The sequence below is a fragment of the Lepidochelys kempii genome, chromosome 5 (assembly GCF_965140285.1).
Source record: "Lepidochelys kempii isolate rLepKem1 chromosome 5, rLepKem1.hap1, whole genome shotgun sequence".
Classification (NCBI taxonomy): Eukaryota; Metazoa; Chordata; order Testudines; family Cheloniidae; genus Lepidochelys; species Lepidochelys kempii.
Window position 1 is genome coordinate 108608859 of NC_136384.1, and position 19814 is coordinate 108628672.

At 38.8% G+C, this 19814-nt stretch overlaps 1 protein-coding gene across 17 annotated transcripts in view; it reads right to left on the bottom strand.

Moving 5' to 3' along the window:
* MPDZ (multiple PDZ domain crumbs cell polarity complex component) overlaps positions 1-19814 on the bottom strand; it is a 134249-nt gene that overhangs the window by 107412 nt on the left and 7023 nt on the right. For all 17 annotated transcript variants that reach the window (XM_073345394.2, XM_073345403.2, XM_073345411.2 and 14 more), the window contains exons 2-6: positions 14404-14475; positions 13573-13739; positions 3998-4225; positions 2705-2844; positions 370-583 (exon numbers count right to left, since the gene is read on the bottom strand). In XM_073345394.2, coding sequence (XP_073201495.1) covers positions 370-583; positions 2705-2844; positions 3998-4225; positions 13573-13739; positions 14404-14419 — 765 coding nt within the window. In that variant the 5' untranslated portion in view covers positions 14420-14475. The remainder of the gene's footprint in view (positions 1-369; positions 584-2704; positions 2845-3997; positions 4226-13572; positions 13740-14403; positions 14476-19814) is intronic.

Below are 19814 nucleotides of genomic sequence, written 5' to 3' on the forward strand. Positions count from 1 at the left end.
GTTTCTGTTCCCTAAAAGGAGAGATGTAGATCACAGGAGAAGATTCCATTTACCGCTGTTTCCAAAAAAGCTTTAAAAGCTGGGACTGCAATGGATAAAGCAGAAGTGCTCTATTTGCCTCTTTGAAGACAGAGAATTTGACACATGGGAAGAAAGGACATGACCAAGCCCCAAAGCCTCCTGAACAATCCTGAAATGTTTCCAGTATATACAGGAGGAAAGGTACAGCCCAAATGGCCTATTTTGGGAGAAAGAGGTCAGGAGCAGGGGGAAAAAAATACATGGGTTACATAGTACTGGATATTGTAAGCTTATATGCAACCAAAACTGAAAACATATACACAGCCCTTACATTTGGGAGGTACTCACCGGGTTGGAATGGGCAGAGACTGTGCTAGCAGCAGATGGAGATCGAGAAACTACAGGACTGATCAGCTGAGGCAAGGAACCCCTGGCCACAACTAGCTGGACATTATCTTTTGCCTTCTGCAGGATGCTGATAGCCTGTTGATGAGTAACTGTCTGATCAAGGGCTTGTCCATTAATAGCAAGGATTTGATCTGCTTCCTTCAGCCTTCCATCTCTGTCACAAACATATAACCAAAACAAAAAAACACACAAGAAAAAAAATGTTGCTACAGACATAGTATTTTGACAATTTTCCAGTATTTTTTATCCTGTTTTCTATTTTCCCCACTTCTTAATCTTTCCCTGCAGTTTTGCTACAAGGAGCTATTGTGGCACTCTGGTGATCAGCTCCCTTTGAAGCTAATCCCACTGCCACTCTCTCATGGCTGCTACCCCCTAGCTAGCTCCGTTCTCCCTGCACCCCCATCTGAGACTAAGCATATTAGATCCGAGTTGCTCCCAACCATAGCCTGGGAACTTATGTTTATTCTTGACTTTGAGCTTGCTTAACAGACCAAGTGCTCTACTTTGTTCAGTGTGCAAGTTCTGAATATTCATCAAACCATGTAGTGGAACACACTTTCATCAAGATCTTAGGAAAAAACAATTTTCTTTTCAGCAAGACGGAGAGAATGTATGGTAAAACAGAACCCTTTTAAATGAAACACCTACATAAATTATAAAATAAATCATTTTGTGGCAAATGAAGTACTGATGTACAGTCACACATTGAGCCCTTTCCCAGACCTACTTCAAAAGAATGTGTATGAAATCTACAGATGAGTTACTCTTAACCTTTATTGCTTCAGAAAGATTCAAAGAAGCAAAGGCTCTTTTTCAATATATATACACATGACAATTCTCTGTGAAACACACATGAAGTCATAATTTTTTTTTCTCCATATCACATACTTCTTTGGTTGTCTGGCCTGGAAAAGGGGCCAAAGTACTTAGAAGTGACCAGGAAGAAATGTCCTCTAGCCCTAATCAAGAATATTTTGCTGGGAACTGAAATCCTCTGTAAGATTTATTGCTTCAGGGACTCTCTAATTTACATCACAGTAGTTGAACAGTTCTGTACCCCACTAAAGTGACCCGAGAACTGACATAGCACTTGTTTTGGTTCACAAATCAATAAGAAGTTGATTCAATAAAAACATGTTTCAGCTTAACCCTTTGCATAAGGCAACACAAACCACTTGCATGGAAAAGTAATTTGAAGGTGGGCCTTAAACAGTCTAGAAAAGATTGTTGCGGTGAAGAGCAAACCATATGTTGCTGAATTTAACTATAGGGCCCGTACACTGCACTCACTTGAATGGCTGTGTTCAGACCAAAAGCAGTTTAAATACTAACCTGTTGCCCAGAGAGGTGAGCAGGGAGATCCCATGCTGCATATAACAGAGAGGATATCCACAGGGACTTCCCATGGCCACAGAGAGGTAAACTTAGGCAGAGGCATAGCCAGTGGGTTCATGCATTGCAAATCCACTGGGTAACAAACAATCTGGGCATTGGATGGGGAGAGTACAGTGGACCAACTCTCCTACACCTCCTAATAGTCTCTAGGAGTACGGGCTTTCCTATGTAGCTCCTAAGCCCAAAAGTTCTTTGTTCAAGCCTAGCTTGTGAGACCAAGATTAAGGTATAAAGGATATTTTCACAAACAATAATTATTGGTGAGTTCCAGGTAACATTGTCTGGCTATATTTGGTTAATTCCATCCACTTTTTTTTGAAAAGTGTACGCATATTAGGTTAAGCACTGTTTGTAATGACATTCTGATCCCCTTACTGCTGCTCTACAGTACCTTACTCTGCAAGCAGCAACGGTAACTCCATTGGGGATACTCCTACAGTACATTACTATTTCAAGTAAAGAATCTTGGTCAAAAACAATTGCCTCAAACATACATCTTTGAAACTATTTTTTAAGAATTGAGGGGACTATTCTATCTTTAAAAGTATAGAATATTCCCCAGCAATACAAACAGGTGTTGTACCAGGGTACTGAGATCAGAATCAACTCCTTCATCTGGTAGAATAAATTTTAAAAATACTACATAAGTGATCATATATAGCTCTAATCCAATGCAATAATATGATACTATGATTACATTTATGATTGAAAATTTATTAATGTAAATCTTAAATCTCAATTTAAAAGCAGACTTTAAATGTCTTGGGCCTAAGAGTAAAAGAGAATGTGTGGTGGTACTGTGAATGACAAAGCACAAACAAGGACACCAATGACTAAGTTACATTATGATGTCATTATTCAGAACCAATGATCTCACCTATATGCCACGCTTCCTTCTTGGATCTCCTGCACAAATATTCCCAGTTCCCCTCTGTTTTCGCTCTTCAATCCCACAACACTAAAGCCCAGCCCACCACTTGGAGGTTTAACCAGCTCTAAGGTCTCAACAAGGCGACCCTGTTCAAGCAAAATAAACAAAAAGGTACAAATGTTAAAAATACTCAAAAGCAGCATTGATGAACCATTTTAACAAACTCTTACAACCAGAGTAGACTTCGCTCAAGTCAATAAATTAATAACTTATTGGAACATATAGCAAAATCATGGAATGCTGCATCCAGTTCTTATATCTCTGGGCCATACAAAAGTTAATAGAAGGATTTCAGAGAAGAGCAACAAAGTTGTTATAGCCTGGAAGAAAAGGCTGAAAAGAGCTAGATACATATAGCTTGGCTGAGTGGTGACTAAAGGGAAACCTTAAATGTCTATAAATACTTGAAGGAGGAAGAGCAATTACAGAGTATAAGTAGGTATAATGGAATGAAATTCAAAAAGAGAACATTTAGGCCATCAGGAGAAGCTTTCTGACAGTATTGTCCATTAGACTGGGAAAGACTCTCCCAAGCGAAGTGATGGAAAACCTCTCCCCTGAGTCTCTTAAAAATAAACTGGAAATGCACTGAAAGAACTTCTTGGCCAAATTTTAACCTAATGTCCCTTTGTACAACCTGATTGAAGTCAATGGAGTTGTAAGTCAAGGCAGACTTTGGCCCACTATAATGGCAGAGAGATGGACTAGATGGCTTAATAGGTCTTTTTCACATCTAATTCCTGATTTTATTATATACTTTATTAATCCTGTAATACCCCGTAACAGCAAAATTCCACTGTGAGAGCCACACAATTGATACAGACTCTGATAATCCACACTCTTTCATATATGGAATGGCAGTTCTTCACATATGGTGAAAGAAGAATACTGGAGTGCAGATCTGCTGTGAAAATATTGCTCCATTAAGAGAAGTGTAGTTAACCATGCGGTAAATAATAAATAGTATAGTATCAATGCTATTTCGTTGAGAATATTTCCACGTTTATTCTAAAATTCCAAGTGTTTCTCAAATAAAAAGGCTAGAAATATTTTGTTTCACATCAAAACAGTTTAAATGGGGAGGGGGTGTTTGCTTTTAAATACTGTAATTCATTTCTCTTTAAGTAGAAGCATAAAAATGAAAATATTTTGAATTCATTCAATAATAACTTTGTGGTTACCATAAGTTATCAAATACGTCAATGGAAAATTTAACTATTTGCAGGCATGTTGTCTTACCTGTGACATATTTCTCATTAGTTGCTCCAACTCATCACTGGAGCTGGAGGATTTCCCATTAATCTGAGGAGTAACAGATCTCACAGATGCTTCTAGCACATTAGCAGGGCTGCCATTCTGCTGAGCCAATAAATAGGATTCGTTATGTGGCAAGGAATCCACACTAGCACCATGATAGGGAAGCTGTGGGAACTTGCCAGCCGAATGTATGGATGGTGCGACATTTACCTGAAGATGATTCACAACATTATAGAATTTTAGTCTTACAGTTTGGCAAAAAAATAATTATGGATAAACCGCATCATGATTAACAGATCTTCTTGCCACGACAAAAAGAACACAAAAATGATCTTAGATTTTTTTTAAATGACACACTTTTTCCTCATACAGACAATATGTTCATTGATATCAAGTTGTGAACCATAAAAATATATAAGTAAAAAAATCATGGAAACAGTTTGCAAGCATCATCTGTATCCTATATTAAAAGTATTTGTTCTTTTTAGTGTAAACAGCCAGAACTGTTCTAGCACTGTGGTAATTCAGGACAAATTTGAACAGAGCTGTTGTCACCATACCAGAGTCTTTTAAAACCAACTTAACCCTCTTAAATAAAATCTGGATTTATCTTGGGGAGAGAAACCTCACCAATGATGACGGAATTAGAGGTCTCACTGAGAGTTCATGGGTCTGGTCTTTTGTGTCACCATATACTAAGACTGTCACGCTCTATTAACCTCTCAGTCAGTTCAAGGGTTTAATTTAAAACTAATGGATGATGTGTCTAAATCCCCTAGACTACTTTGCAAATATTTCAACTCTAGTTTATACCTTTACTATTTGCCCTGAGAAAAGGGCTTGTACATCGTGCTGCCCCTAGAGCGGACTAGAGAATAAACTGACTCAGAGGATCACAATCCTTGCCCTGCTTGCCCTTAGCCAGAAGCAGATTACTTTTTTTTTAAAATGTACAAGTAGAGCTATGCTGACTAGCACTTTGAAGGCAGGGAGTCAAGACTCTGTCTGTTCCCCACTCTTGCCTGTCCACTCACAGAAGCTCTGGAACACCTGCTCTCCCTCCTGCACTGTGACTAGAAATTATGGACTTATTTTGCTATTTACAACAGCAAACACTGTACCAAAACGCTTGCACCATGTCCTATAATGCCAAAGGAAAAATTAGGTAAAATAATAGATTGTAGTTTTCCTTCTTTATCTTTAAAGTTGTCATCATAGTTTCAAATATCAATAGAAAATCTAAACATTCCTGATTTTTTTAAATCATTTTCTTAACTCTAATAGTATTATATCAACTCCAATATCACTGCCCTAACTACTGTACTTACACTGGGTAATGAAATTAATTAAATCATCTTGCTATTATTTCTGCCATTCTATAATCACTATTTTGTTCCATCACTTATCTCCTTCTTCAGCTTTAAACTTTCACACTACCTGCAAGTGCCACTCTAGTAAACATCCTCTAACGTATCCAAATGCAGCAGAAGAGTATTTCATTCTATTCATTCTCATTTCAAAGAAAATGTAGACTGAACACACTCTCAGACTGTGAAGTAGTATCCTAAGGTTAATGGTGCAAGTCTCTTTGCTTGAGTTATTTAGAATTGGACAGGGCTGGACAGAGCACTTAAAAATACACTGTAGGACACAATCCTGCATTGACAGGAAGATGGACAAGAATACCTGATAGACATTAAGGCTGAAAATTGCCTATGATTCTATGACTCTTCTTTCTGTCACAAAATGCTAACTGTTCATATTTTATTATCTCTATTAATAATTAATCATCTGATTCTTTTCTACTCCTCAGAACAGGGGCTGAGCCAGAAGGTCTCTGAGTGGTTTTGGAGCAGAGGTTCTGCTACACCCTGTTACAATCTCTAATTCAGACATCTGATTGCACCCTCAAGTCAGAAATTTAACCTTGTAAAGGGCCCATAATTATGTGCGGAATACTATGTCCAAAATTATTTGTCTGTGCAATTTACACCCACAGAACTGGAGGCCAGGATTTGAAAATCTGGTCCTTGGAATCTAAATTCTTGGAATCTATCTGACCCTTGGAATCTAAATTCAAAACCCAATCCTTGCTTGCTGCCAAATATAGTATAATGATATGAAGGGATGACCTACTCCCTATTGTGCAGCTAACATAATCCAATCAAGTGACATAACTTGACAGTTTGAAGGTTAGTAAACATTTTATTTGCTCTATATCCCTCTCTGTACGCTCCATCTTCAAATGTCAATAACAGTCATGTTTCTTATCATAACACATTTTAAAGGGCCTGATTCTCATTTACAATAAGGACATTTTACACACTCCTAATCATGTAAAGCACCCTTAAAGCAGGTGTGATAATTCACTCCCACATTACAGTCCCTTTACACTCCCAGACCAGTGTGAAGTGGCCTGAGTGTAAATGAGAATCATACCCAAAAAGTTTTAGATGTGTAACCTGAGGTCACAACACATGGACCTAAAGCTGCAAACCCCAACAGGCACCTTGCACAACTGTTTTTAGAAGTGTGTGTTATAATTGTTTTACCTATGAAAATAATCGAATAGAAGTGTATGCAATATTTTATCCTTAGACTTATACTTGGGGGCCATTATTCTTCATTTAATATCAGAATGCCAAGGTGTCTCTTACACTATGCATGGTTGGCAGGAACCCTCCCTTCCAGGAGAGATTTTACCCTGAGCATATAGAGTGGGGGAAATGCTGTCTTAGTGCCCACATTTTCCCCTTTCCCTGATACTCCACGGAAGCCTCACCACTCTGTGTGGTTCTCAAGCCACCCCCTTTGATGGGATATGTGAAATCGCCCTCCAAGACAAAGTCAGAAAAGCACAGAAAGTCTGAAAATAACGCTGATGAAGAGACAAATTTTGGACCACCTGAACAAAGCTAAATAGAGATGCCTTACATAGAAGATCATCCTACAGGTGAGGAAGAATACTATCCTGCCTTCCTAACATATAGAGCTGGCTGCAGCCACACAACTATGCTCCTCTACCATCATCCCTGACCAGCACATCCCCATAGCCGTAGACCCACTGGCCTCATCCCTGCCCTCTCACCATGCTCTTTAGGAACAGCTGCCATTGAAAAGTGCTCTCAATCTCACGTGGGGCATGGATTGCCTCTGAACAGCCTCTCTTCAGCCTGTCTCCCCACAAAGAGTGACAGTAATACCTGTCCTGCATCTAGAACTTTCCATATCGGCAGACAGAAGAGCTAGATGTACCAACATCCCAACTGGAGTGAACCACAGTGACTCCCTGGGTCTGACCTTTTTAGGAACAGCAGCTCGTCTACATCATCAAGGTATTGTTTCTCCTCCCTGTTATAGAATAAATCACTTACTTTCCTGGGAGAGCAAGGAGCTCGGTAAAAAAAAAAAATCCCTTAGTGTGTCCAAAAATGAAAAGCACAGGGTGAGAAAAGCTTCTCCTATGTATGAATTTATAGGAGGAATACTGACATGCCCCTTGGATACACTTTAAAAAAGACTAAAATCATAGATGCTCTTAAAACTACACTCACAAGAAGACTTCTTTTCTTAAAATAATCTTTCAGCAAAACACTGACTATAGCACAGCTATGATGCATTATTGAATACTAGCTCTTCTACTGTAATTGATGGTGGCACTCCACTTTAGTGATCTTTATCTTTAAAGCTAATTGAAGAAATTGAGTTGAACGTTCAATGGGGATTAGCTTAATGTGAGAGGACTATGTCAAATTGCTTCTGACTCCTGATCGCAACTTGGGAAAAAAAATGTTGAAAAAGTAAAGTTTTTCACACATATTCAGAACTTAATCTCTCTCTCTCTGTCACGCACACACACACTTAATGTTTTGTTTTGTTTTTAAATATTGATACTATGCAAAGCCATCTTGCTATATGGTACCTGTCCCTTGGCATATGCCATGAGTTCTTCCCCTGAAGGATGTTAACACCCAGGGGAACTGAAAACAAGGAAGGTCATGACCATACTCCCTTTCTTTATGGCTAAATAGGAAGGGATTCCTGATTTGTTTGTTTGTTTTCTTTTGGTAAGGATTACAGTATAGAAAAGGTTGAGAACCACTGGTGAACACAACTCTTAATCACACAGATAGAGGTCATTCCCGGGGGCCATTAAACCACAAATGGAAGTCCTACAAAAATGATGCTTTTGGGTTATAAGAAATATTTTTCACAACATATAAATTGCACTGCTTGGCAGTAATAAAACCATTATTACGCCGTTACAAAGTAGCTTTATAGCCCTGTGATTATGTAAGTACTGTAAGAAGGAACATTACTTTGTTCTATAATTTGGCTTATGCTAATTTGCCTTGATTGGCTTTCCTTTACTGTATGTAACATCTGCAATATTGACATAATTTGGCATTAGACAAAAAGAAAATTCACTGATACTACACAGTTTGTTAAAACTTATGTTACAGTTGCATAGACAGACTCTCAATGCAATCAAATACTACTTTCATTTGATTGTTCAAAATGTTTTTAATAAAAAAAATCCTATTCCAGTCATATCCTTAGTACATCAGCATTTAAAGAAACATACTGGTAATCAAAATTTTTAGGTCTAACAAAATTAGTTTGTTTAAAACTTAATGACAGGTTTCAGAGTAACAGCCGTGTTAGTCTGTATTCGCAAAAAGAAAAGGAGGACTTGTGGCACCTTAGAGACTAACCAATTTATTAGAGCATAAGCTTTCGTGAGCTGAGCAGGTGTCACTATTTCCCAAGACCACACAGACCTCAATACAGTATTTAATCTGGTATTTGTGTCTCCTAAAATAATCAAGCATATTATGCATGCATAATCATAAAGGATCCAATCATCCTGAAAAACCTGAAATGAGAGGCTAACTCTGCAAAGTTCTCTTTGTAATGTTTTCTCTTCATTTTTTTTCTGTAGTGGGTACAGAGCACTCAAAAAAAGAAAAAAGGGGAAAAAAAAAAAAAAAAGACCTTAGGACTGGCCCCAAACCCCAACACCGCCCACCCGAGCTCCTTAAAAATGAGCATGTTGTTCAATGGAGGTTAGCAGCATTACCTACATAGCAGCCGTAATCTTCAGTGCCAGCTCTGTATCCCTGGAATCCTGTCCCCCACCCCCACCCCGATCCCCGGCAGCACAGTTCCAAAAGAGCCATGCTGATTGCCCCTGCCTCTCATACCTCACTGAATCACATGGAGAGTTTTTAGGTCAGAGTAAATTTAGTTTTATGAGCATGTGAAAGATTCCAGGACCAACAGTCACTACTGCAGTAGAAAGACAACAAAACAGTAACTGCGAGTGCTTTTTGTGTGTAATGCTTTGCAGGAATTTCACTTGTTCATCACATCACCTTTCACAGGCAAAAAAATTTTTGTTTCCCGGTGCCTATGTTTAATTTCTTTGCTGTATAGCCTTTACAGCACTGAGCACCTGACTACTGTGGGCAAGCTAGCATATGTCTGCTTTGCAGGGGTTATTTTTCCATTCCTGAATCATATGTAAAATGGTCATAGTTCCAAGGGAGAAAAATCTGAGGAATGCAGTCCAGCCAAGGAAGGGATTTTTCTCATTAGCAGTGCCTTGAGCTCTTAAGATGGGGGGAGGAGGGGAAGCACAGAGTGAAAGACAGAAAGGAGAAGGGAGGATTGCCATTGCTGGGTGATTAATATGTTTAGAATATTTTTACATGGTGAAAAATTAAATCAAATTATTTAAAATTTGAGAAGTTCAACAAACCACAAGGCAGAATTTCTATTTGTCTTTTCTGTCGCTCCCTTATCTTCAAACACCGAGCTTGCTCTGTAGCATCAGAAAGAAAACATTCAGTAAAGAGAGAGGCTGCTGGGGGGAGGTGGGGGGGGGGGATGGAGAGAGCATCCTGGTTGCTTTAATACACTTATATGCAAATGAGTGCTGAAGGCATAATGTTACTAGGAACTGAACTGAATCCATGCTTTTTCTTAGTGGGAGAAAGTATTTTTCCTATTCCATCTCCTAACTCTGCATTGTAAGAATCTCAAAATAACCTATAAAAATTGTTTATTTTAATTAAAGTATTTATAGGGCATCTAAGCAATATACTAAAAGGCAGTGCACAACATCAACACCAAAATAAACAAATCAGCAGATCAAAACCAAATGGTCTAGAACAAATTCAAACCCTACAGGTCTCAGGTAAGCCCACCTCTCCTGATGAAAGGGATCAATTCTCAATTAACACAAATAAGAAGGATGGAAAGGTGACAGCAAGCATAAAAACCTCAAGAGAACAGAGGAAATACAAGGGAATGAAAACACAGAGTGGCTCTCTGTGAACTAAAATAGGGAGTCTAATTTTCTGGACCCCAAAGAGGTGGCAACGACCTCTTAAGTACAGTGCAAGTGATATTTGTATGTTAGGACTATGTGTTTACCTGATCTCCTGGAGGCTTACTAGCAAATTTTAAATATTTATCAAAGATACATTTAAGAATTAAGCTTCTCACATAATCACCTCCATCCCTTCCCCACACAGCCCCTATGCATGGTACAGCCCCTCCTGAGTTCAGGGAGGTAGCCACGGCAGGGGCCTCTTGCAAGACTTTCTGAAAGACCCACTTCTGCAGTGTTGTTTAAAGTGAATCAATGGGACTTTTATACTAAATTGCCATCATTTTTCTCCTTCCCCAAACTTCAATCTGCATGTCTCTCTCATCTTATCATCTCTTGACTATTCAACAAGCACCTAGTACATGACAGTCAATCACTTAAATAATCCTCAGACAACATTAAGTAGTGGACAGGTTAATGCACCTGCTCTTCTGCTTTCAGACCCTAGAGACCACTGCTCAAATCTCTGTTCAGTTTCAAGGGAAAATAAATTTGACATATTCATCTTAATACCTACTGTGCACAAAACCATCATACAACTTCATTCCTCAACAGGAGCCCGGAGCTTGAACAACAAAAGTATGCTGCATTTCTTTCCTGACTCTGGTACAGGGGTGGGCAAACTTTTTGGCCTGAGGGCCACATCTGGGTCTGGAAATTGTATGGTGGGCCATGAATGCTCATGGTTCCTGGCCAATGGGAGCTGCGCAGGTGGAGCTTGGGGCAGGGGCAGCGTGCAGAGTTCCCTGGCTGCCCCTATGCACAGGAGCAGGCGGGAGGACATGCTGCTGCTTCTGGGAGCCGTGCGGTGCCACGGCACGCATGGAGCAGGTCAAGCCCCGGACCCCATTCCCCGTCGGCAGCTCGAGGGCCAGGTTAAAATATCTGAGGGGCCGGATGCGGCCCCTGAGCTATAGTTTGCCCACCCCTGCTCTAGTACACCCCTTGTCTTCCTTGTCAGTTACACTACAAAGTAACTTTAGTCAATCTTTTCAAGAGCACAACATTTACACAGCACACACAAAGAAAGTAAGATTGGACAAAATTGAAACCTAGGAAATTCCTTGGGAATTTCATTTTGATTTTCTTTAATTGAGCTTCCTGTTTTTCTTTCTTTTTTAAACATAATTGTCAATTGTATTGTTTGAAAACATTTAAATAAGAAAAAATAGCAACCTCAGATAGAATGCTCTTTACAGAGACAGAGAGAGATGCATTTTTAAAAACAGATCCATGCACAGTTGCACACCTATATTTGCAAATGCTACTGCTCATGCTGGTGCATGCAGATTAGGTAAATTCACATGCAGATAGCTCACTGGACACCCAAACTGTATTAAAATCACCCAATTTGCAAGCACCATCACAGTAGCAGACTGTCTGAATATAGCTGTGCAATTGCATATGTATGTCCTCAGATAAACCTTTCACTTTTAAAAAATTGTCTCCCTCAAAGAGGGTGTTTGTGTTCCAGATTTGATAAATACTCCATTCACCTAAATTAGTAAAATCATTTAAATAGAGAAAAATCCCATTTATCTCCCCACCCGACACATAGTAATACAAATTCCATTCACTTTTCAGCAAATTCCTGATAACAGTTTCTGGCGCACCTTTATTTCAGATGGCGTGCTCCTACAGACATCAACCACATAACTCATTCTGTGCCTTTTTTAAAGTCAGCATTAAATTTTCATTCACTAATTGTGCATTATGTTCACCTCAGAATTTCAACAGACTGTTTTTTTGGTAAGATTTTATTATTATTGCTGTAATGCTCTCAGGCAACTAGTTCCTCCATATCAAATACACGAAGAGTGAAACTTACAATAAAATAGTGTTGTAAATACTTTACAAAAGTATTTGTTTCCCATGTGAAATAGCATCAAGATTAAATCCAAGAACTACAGGAAACCAAGGACCAGATTATGCCCGGCTGCTGCACAGCTGTATGAGGGGCCAGGAATCTTTTACCAGTTTCACTCCTCAAGCAAGGACCAGTCACAGCTGCAGTCCCATATGCTTCAGAATACAGGGACTGCTTCCTCCTACTGCCCCTGGAGCATGGGCTAACCTGAAGGGAATTGTGGGATTTCTGCATCCAATAGCCATAGCTATGCCCCTCTCACACAGGTCAGTGGAACAGCTGGATGCTGAGGCAGATGCACAATCTGGTCCTAAATGTTATTCATTAAACTAATTTTTACTCAAGCTCTCTCTCAAGACAAAAAAAAAAAATCTAACCCAGCCAATATAACAGAAATGTCTGCTTTCTTACTCATGCTGATAAAGTGCTGAAAATGTAATGTCATATTTTGTGCCTTTTTGTTGCCTACTTACTATTTGTTATTTCCGTATAAGTAAATGGCTCCATTGTGCTTGTGGATCTCAACCTTCCATGAGAAGTAATGGCCACTCCAGTCAGTCTTTCTATACCACCAAAGGCCATACCTCCATTAGGGAAAAGATGCAGTGTAGCACAAAAGGATCATGATCACAGATCTTTAGAACTAAGCTCTTCCTTTCCATGTGTTTGTAACAAAAGGGAAGCAGGATCTGGCCCAAAACGATCATTCATTGTGAAGGCAAAATAGGAGCGACTGTCCATCCTCAGATTTGATTTCTATATGCAAACCCATGTTTAAACAATATGGTATTCTTCCCTACAAGTATGATAAATCACACGAAGAGTGCATGCCAATTGATGGATATAAACCCCTAGATTCTCATCTGATGTAAATCGGGGTAGTTCCATGGAAGTAAATGGTGCTATTGCAGCGAACCATCTGTCCCTACTGTTATAGTAATTTATCATGACTGTATCCTTTTCCTTCTTTTTTGAGTGGTGGTAGAAGTCAGCCTTCCAACAACTTTCCACATGTTGTCATCATTTTCCTACAGTACACAGCAATAAGCTACAGGCAAACAGCTAGAAAAAAACTATACATATACATGAGCTTCAGGACTTGAGCCAAAGTCTACTGAAGTCAGTGGGAGTCTTTCCCTTGATTTTAATGGGCTTTGGATCAGCCCTTCAGTTTTAGTTATTTAATTTTACTGTTCAACACGCGTTTTGTTAATTTATCACACGTAGCAATCAGATAAACATAAGCTTTTACTACATTTTATCTTTTCTCTTCTCCCCAAGATACTACATTCCTACCTGATCTCTCAACTGGTGGACAGACGTCTGAAGGTTCAGGATCTGGTTGAAGAGAGGGCTCTGAAGCACTGATTTTAGCAAGCTCAACTTCTCCTCATTTGCTAAGTCACCTCGTTCCCGCAGTTTCGCCTGCAGGCGCTCCACTGCCCGCAGGGCCCGATGTGTATCTGCAGTGATATTCATTACCAGTCAGCAGTAGCTTACAAAAGCTCACATGCAGCTAGCAAAGGCTATATAAACAACATCCCTTTCCTACCAGCTAAAATTAGAGATGGGTGATATTTTACAAACTTTAACATTAAGTGAAAAATATTGAACATTAAAACAATTTAAAAAAGACCAATTCTGCCCTCAATTATGTGGGTGCAATTCCCATGGACATCAATGGAAGGGCAGAAGCCAATAGTAGTGGCAGAATCAAGTCCTATATGTGAAAAATTGTTCATGTAAACTCAGGTGCAGGAATCGCAGCTAGTGAGCTTTCAATCGACTGTTGTAACACAAACACCAATAAATACAGATATTGTGGTTTGTTTGTTTTTAATTTTCACAAAAGATTTACACAATTTTCCATCTAGCTCTATTATTAAATATGAAAAAATAAAACTGAAAACAGACAATAAGAGATAGCTCATCAGGAATAACGTACATAACCTAGAAAATGATGTGCACTTCAAAATACATGCATGAACACAAGAATCCAAACACATCCGACATTTCTATGTACAGTAGCTATGTTTGTCACAATGTAGCTCAATTATCTTATACAGTAATGTCTTAAGTTCACATCTTTCGTATAAACCTAGTTTGGCCACAAACATAAAACCTCACCTATTGCTTCCAGCATGTTTTCCACTGCTCAGTTTCTATCCCAAAATTGGAAATGGCAGCTAATATACTTCCCTAAAAATAACAGAAGTAGAAAAGAAAGTGATCACATTAAGAGAATTTTAAGAATCAAATCTTAAAACACTGAAGTTCTTGAAAAACAATCAACACAACCACTCTTTCAACAATTAAAATAAGCTAGCAGCTGATTATATTCTGAAAGTCACTTTTGAACCTGAAAACTAAGAATGAAAACTAGTTTTTTAGGTTTCAGAGTAACAGCCGTGTTAGTCTGTATTTGCAAAAAGAAAAGGAGTACTTGTGGCACCTTAGTTTTTTTTAGGAGCATTCATAATGTTTCTAAATTTCCATAACAATGGTGTTTTTGCCTACTGATGTGCAAGGTGTAGTCTACTATTTTAACCAGACGTTGTAAAGTTAGTTTCCAAGTTTCAGAGTAGTTTCCGAATGAGTTTCCAAGTGACACTGTACAAAACTTGATGGCTTTGTTTGCTTGAGCACGTGACATACTTCTTGCAATATCAATTTCCACATGTTACATGCACAATTTATGTTTTGAGGTTTTGAGTTCCAACTGTCAGAATCCATGGTTTTGCATCAAAACAAAGCAAAACTATGAATTTCAAAGGAATATATGCAATAAGTATCTTTATTTATTATTTACACAGCATCAAAAATCTGATAGCACTTCATAGTCAAGAGGTTACAATCTAAACTGACAATGTACAAACAAAGGATGGAAGATAGGATAGAACAAAAAAACCAAAGGGATGGAAAGGTAAAGACTAGGATGTATCTTGTTAGTTCCATGATTGTTGTGTGCTTATACTGAATACATGCTGGTGTGAACGTCTTTATCAGCACAAGTTTGAGATGTCTCAATTACTCATGAGTAGTGAAGCCACATGTAAGCTATGCATGTCATCCAAAATTACTTCCATTAAAACCTTTATCCAACATTATACCAGCACATCTTTTGTATGTGTGATATACTTACAGACTATTTTACAAACGTTTTAGGAAGATTTAAAAATTATTATTGGGTCTATTTTTTTTTAAATCCATCCACCTGAAAAGTCAGGAGCTTCACTTACCATGAAGCCAACTGTACAAGATCTCAGAAGGAGCCACAGAAAATTCATAAAATTACCTTACATAGATTTTTTTAAAAAATAGAAAAGCTATGTTTAAAATGTAATACCTTGCAGCCCTGCAGGACTAGAATAGGATAACTCCCATCTCAAGCTCTACAGTACCAAGAGACATTGGATTTTAAATCCATCACTGGTCCAGGATTGAATTTTGCCATCTTGACTCTCAGACAGATGCAATTTTATTTGCAGCAGAGATTTGGGTGGAGAGGGGGGAGGAATTCCATATGTGGAGGAAACATTTTTTCGATATTTTCATTTAATTATGATGCGTTTCTGAAGTTGCTCAAAAGTCTGGAGCATTTGGGTGCTGGGAAGGTGGATTAGTGGGCAGAGTGCGGGCAAGTACATGATAAAATGTATCTATCACATGGATATTACCTCTGTTTCTGTAACAATATTATGTTCCTATGTGATATATATGAAATATATTGTATCTTAACTTAAATCTGGTTAACACATCAATGTGTAAAGAACCGTGGTCTATAGGTGTTTAGAAGAAGAGTATTGTCAAGAAAAGAAGAGTATTGTCAATTGTCAAGGTAGGAGACATGGTGAACCTAGTCATTTAAGAATTCTATGTGGTGGGGCACAGATGAAGGCATGGGGGCAGGAACAGGAGAACAACCCCACAGGGCAATTAATTATGCAGTTTGGAAAGAATAAGAATGTAAGGGGAATCCCTCCCTACATAGAAACCGAGTAAAGGTCTACCTGCCCAGATTCATTTGAACAAGTCATGAACAATGGAAAGTGGCTGATAAACCTGGACTGTGTTTTGAGTTAGTAGAGAAACCCAAAATCTAGTGGGTTTAAATACAGTTTAAGTGTAAACATCTCTTTAGTTCCAACAAGTCTTAACATTTCACACCATTTTATTTTTGGATGCTTTCAATGATTCACAGTTAGTAGAATTGTCTTTTTCATGACAATTCACCACTTCAGATCAAGCTTGGAATTCAGATTCTCCAAGTGACTGAATGAAAAGTAACCTTATTTCATAACCCACACTACACTGACACACAGAGCAGTAACGGACACTACACGCACTATTGAATTCGTTCTCTCATGTCATCTGGCAGAGCCGATGCCCATACATGCCTATCAGATCTCAAGAAGTCTAAAACTGAAGGAGGCCACAGTTTCCCTGGATCAGCTTCCATAATATTGCATATAGCTATATTTTATAAGAGAGTGGATAGATTAGGTGGCTTTAAATATTGAAGAGGAACTAGATTCCTCAAATCAGTCTGTCCAGTTACCTTTCTTGCCAGATACGCACATACCTAAATTTATCAAATCAAATCCTTTATTCAAAGCACATATTTGGGCGTAGAGAGGTTTCTGTAATTTGATGGACAAGTCTGCAGTTCTCTCGCCATTGTAATCCATTCATACCAATTATGTTTCCTTCAAGCCCAGCCAAGCCCCATTTTGAAAACAAGTAGAGAGTAAGTCCCAATTCCTCATGTGCAGCAGAAGAGCAGATAGCCCAGCTCAGGAGGGACACGAAAAGGTGTCCACAATCCTAAAGCTGCTGTACACTAGAACAGTCCATGAACATTTAAGGTTGGTCAGAATGACTCCACTTGCCAGGAGCTCTTATATCAGCTCTCCAATAAATTCTGCCTAAATTAAGGTGACCCTCCTGTGAGTGAATTCTCTTCGAGATAGAACAAAAAGTATTGATGAGTGAGAGGTGGACGAACTGATATGGGAACACTCCTGTAATTGTGCATGTTGAAAGATGAGTATGTTAATGGATGAGAAGCAGATTGTTCTTTATAGATGTATTGATATGCGAAGCTGATACACACAAGATGAGGAGCTTGTGTTTTGTTTTATTTATTCGGGGGGGTGGAGCAGGTAGGCGAGATAAAATTTAAAATGTTAGGTTCCAGATACTTTGTCTCATTAGTATATTGTTATGTTCTGTCATGCTATAGTCTCTTTTAGAGTTTGCTGTTTATATGATCTTTTAAGTTCTGGATACTTGCTATATAGCGGTCACTTTGTCAGCAAACCAATTATTTACTTTAATTTGGTATTTCTGTATTTCAGTAAGGGTCTCTCATTAACTGATCCCAACACTGAAATAAAAGCCTACTGTGTTCTTTTGTTGGTTGGTTATGTCAGTAATCTGACCAGGACTGAAGCAGAGCAATCAGCAGCTTCTCAATCATAACAGCTTTCATTACTATGCCTTGGCCGAGCTCTGTATTTAACCACACAAACACCATGAGCAGTTACAACAAAAGCTCTTGGCTCGTTAAAAAAAAAAAAGTCTTATTTTAATAGTTTTCTGGTATTTTACTCTCTGCTCATTGGGACAAATTCTACCTTCAGATATGGAGGCATAGCTGAATTTACAACTGTATATTTGAGGGCAGGATTCAGTGTATTGTTTGTATTACACTCTTAGAAGATTGAAAATAAGGTGCATGTTCTTTTTTATTTTCTCATTTTCAATATGGCTACTCTGATTAGTTATTTGTATTAAAGTAGCACCTAGAGGTGCCAATCCAGTTTTTTTACAGACATATCTGATTAAAACACAGTCCATGCCCCTAAGAGTTTACTATCTTAACTTCACATAGATTCTACTACTCTGTTTCTGCTAGAGCTGAAGTCATCATTTCTAACAACTACTTTTTTCCCCAACTTCATCAGTATTGCCGATGCTAATATGCACAATTATAGCCATGTTAATTGGACACCTGTTGCTGTAATGTTAACAGGTCATTTGTGTGTTATCGTTGGCTGGATTAATAAGGAAGGTGTTGGGGTGTTATACAATTATGTTATCTATGTCTGATTGCTAAATTATCAAACAACAAGATCTTTCAGGTGAAATGTTTAAAAGCTTTCAGTGCTCCCACTTCAGCCAATGATAAGACTCCCTCTGATTTCATGGGGAGCAGAGTTAAGCCAATGCTGAGTAGAAATGCTTTAGAAAATCCTGGCCTTATAATCTCCACCACTGGAGCCTGCAGTATTTAATGTTGTTGTCTTTTTTATTAGGCTAACACTTATAAGCCCTAACCAAGGGTCAGGGCCCCACTATGCTAGGCACTGAAGAGATTAATCAGTGGACAACCCCTGCCCCAGGTAGCTTACTGTCTGATGTGACAGAAAAGGTGGACAAAACAAATAAACGGGGTGGGGTGAATGGGAGGATGAGGTAAAAAAATTTAGAACATTGCAGAAAAAACAGCAGTCATGGGTTGTGATGGTGACAAGACAACAAAATTAGGCATTAGAACTAAGTGGCAGGGTCTAGATTCCCTCAATAACTGGAAAGAGAAGTGAAACTGCCCTCTGTTATCATTGTACAAGCCAATAAAAAGTGAACTGGACACTCACCATTTTAAGTTATTATTTAAGCAATGATTTAATAATCATTCAGTTATCACTAAAGCAGCAGAGGCAATGATAATCATCAGGATTATTTAAATATGAGGTTAAATTCACACAGGCTACTGGAAGGACATGGAGGTGGCAAAAGTGGCAGCACCTTTTCCCTTCTGCTGGGGAAGGACAACACGGGACCAAAACAGCAACAAAATGTAGGTGATACTGGCTAGAAAGAGGCTTGGTGAGGGCAAATTCAGGGCCTCCCATCCACCAATCTCCTAGAGAGGTTACCTCCAACATCCTAGACATAGAAGTTAAAGCCGGTCCCCCTAGAATAATCTCAAAGGGAGGCAGCAGCAGCAGTGCACTTCCTCTCCTCTGGGTTGAATCCTCCTTTGTTGGACCAGGAGAATGTAATTTACACCTCCTTATTTCAACTTTAGGGCCAATTCTGCAGAGTGATTGGCAATAAGTGTTCAGCATGTTGCAGCTTTGAACGCTTAGTACCTGATCCTGCACCACTGACATCAACGGGCGCAGGAGTAGGGCCTTCTTGAATCTAGCCGTGAGTTTTATGTTGACAGTACCCCTTTAACTACAGCAGTGAAACCATTTCACGCAACCATCAAAAGCTTCACCGAAAAGAAAAACTGGCCCACATCTAATGAGTTCTTTTATGTTTGATTATATAATTTCCAAGAGAGCGCTTCATCCTGCTTCATTGATTGGTACTCTATCCAGTATTTCACAAATCCTTTTTAAGATAAATACCTTGGAAACTAATGCTTATAGCGCTGGATTAGCAAACACGCAATGCCGAAGATAGAAAGCACTGTAATAGGCTTTATCCTACAGCCATTACTGTACTGGTAGCATTTTCAGAATAGA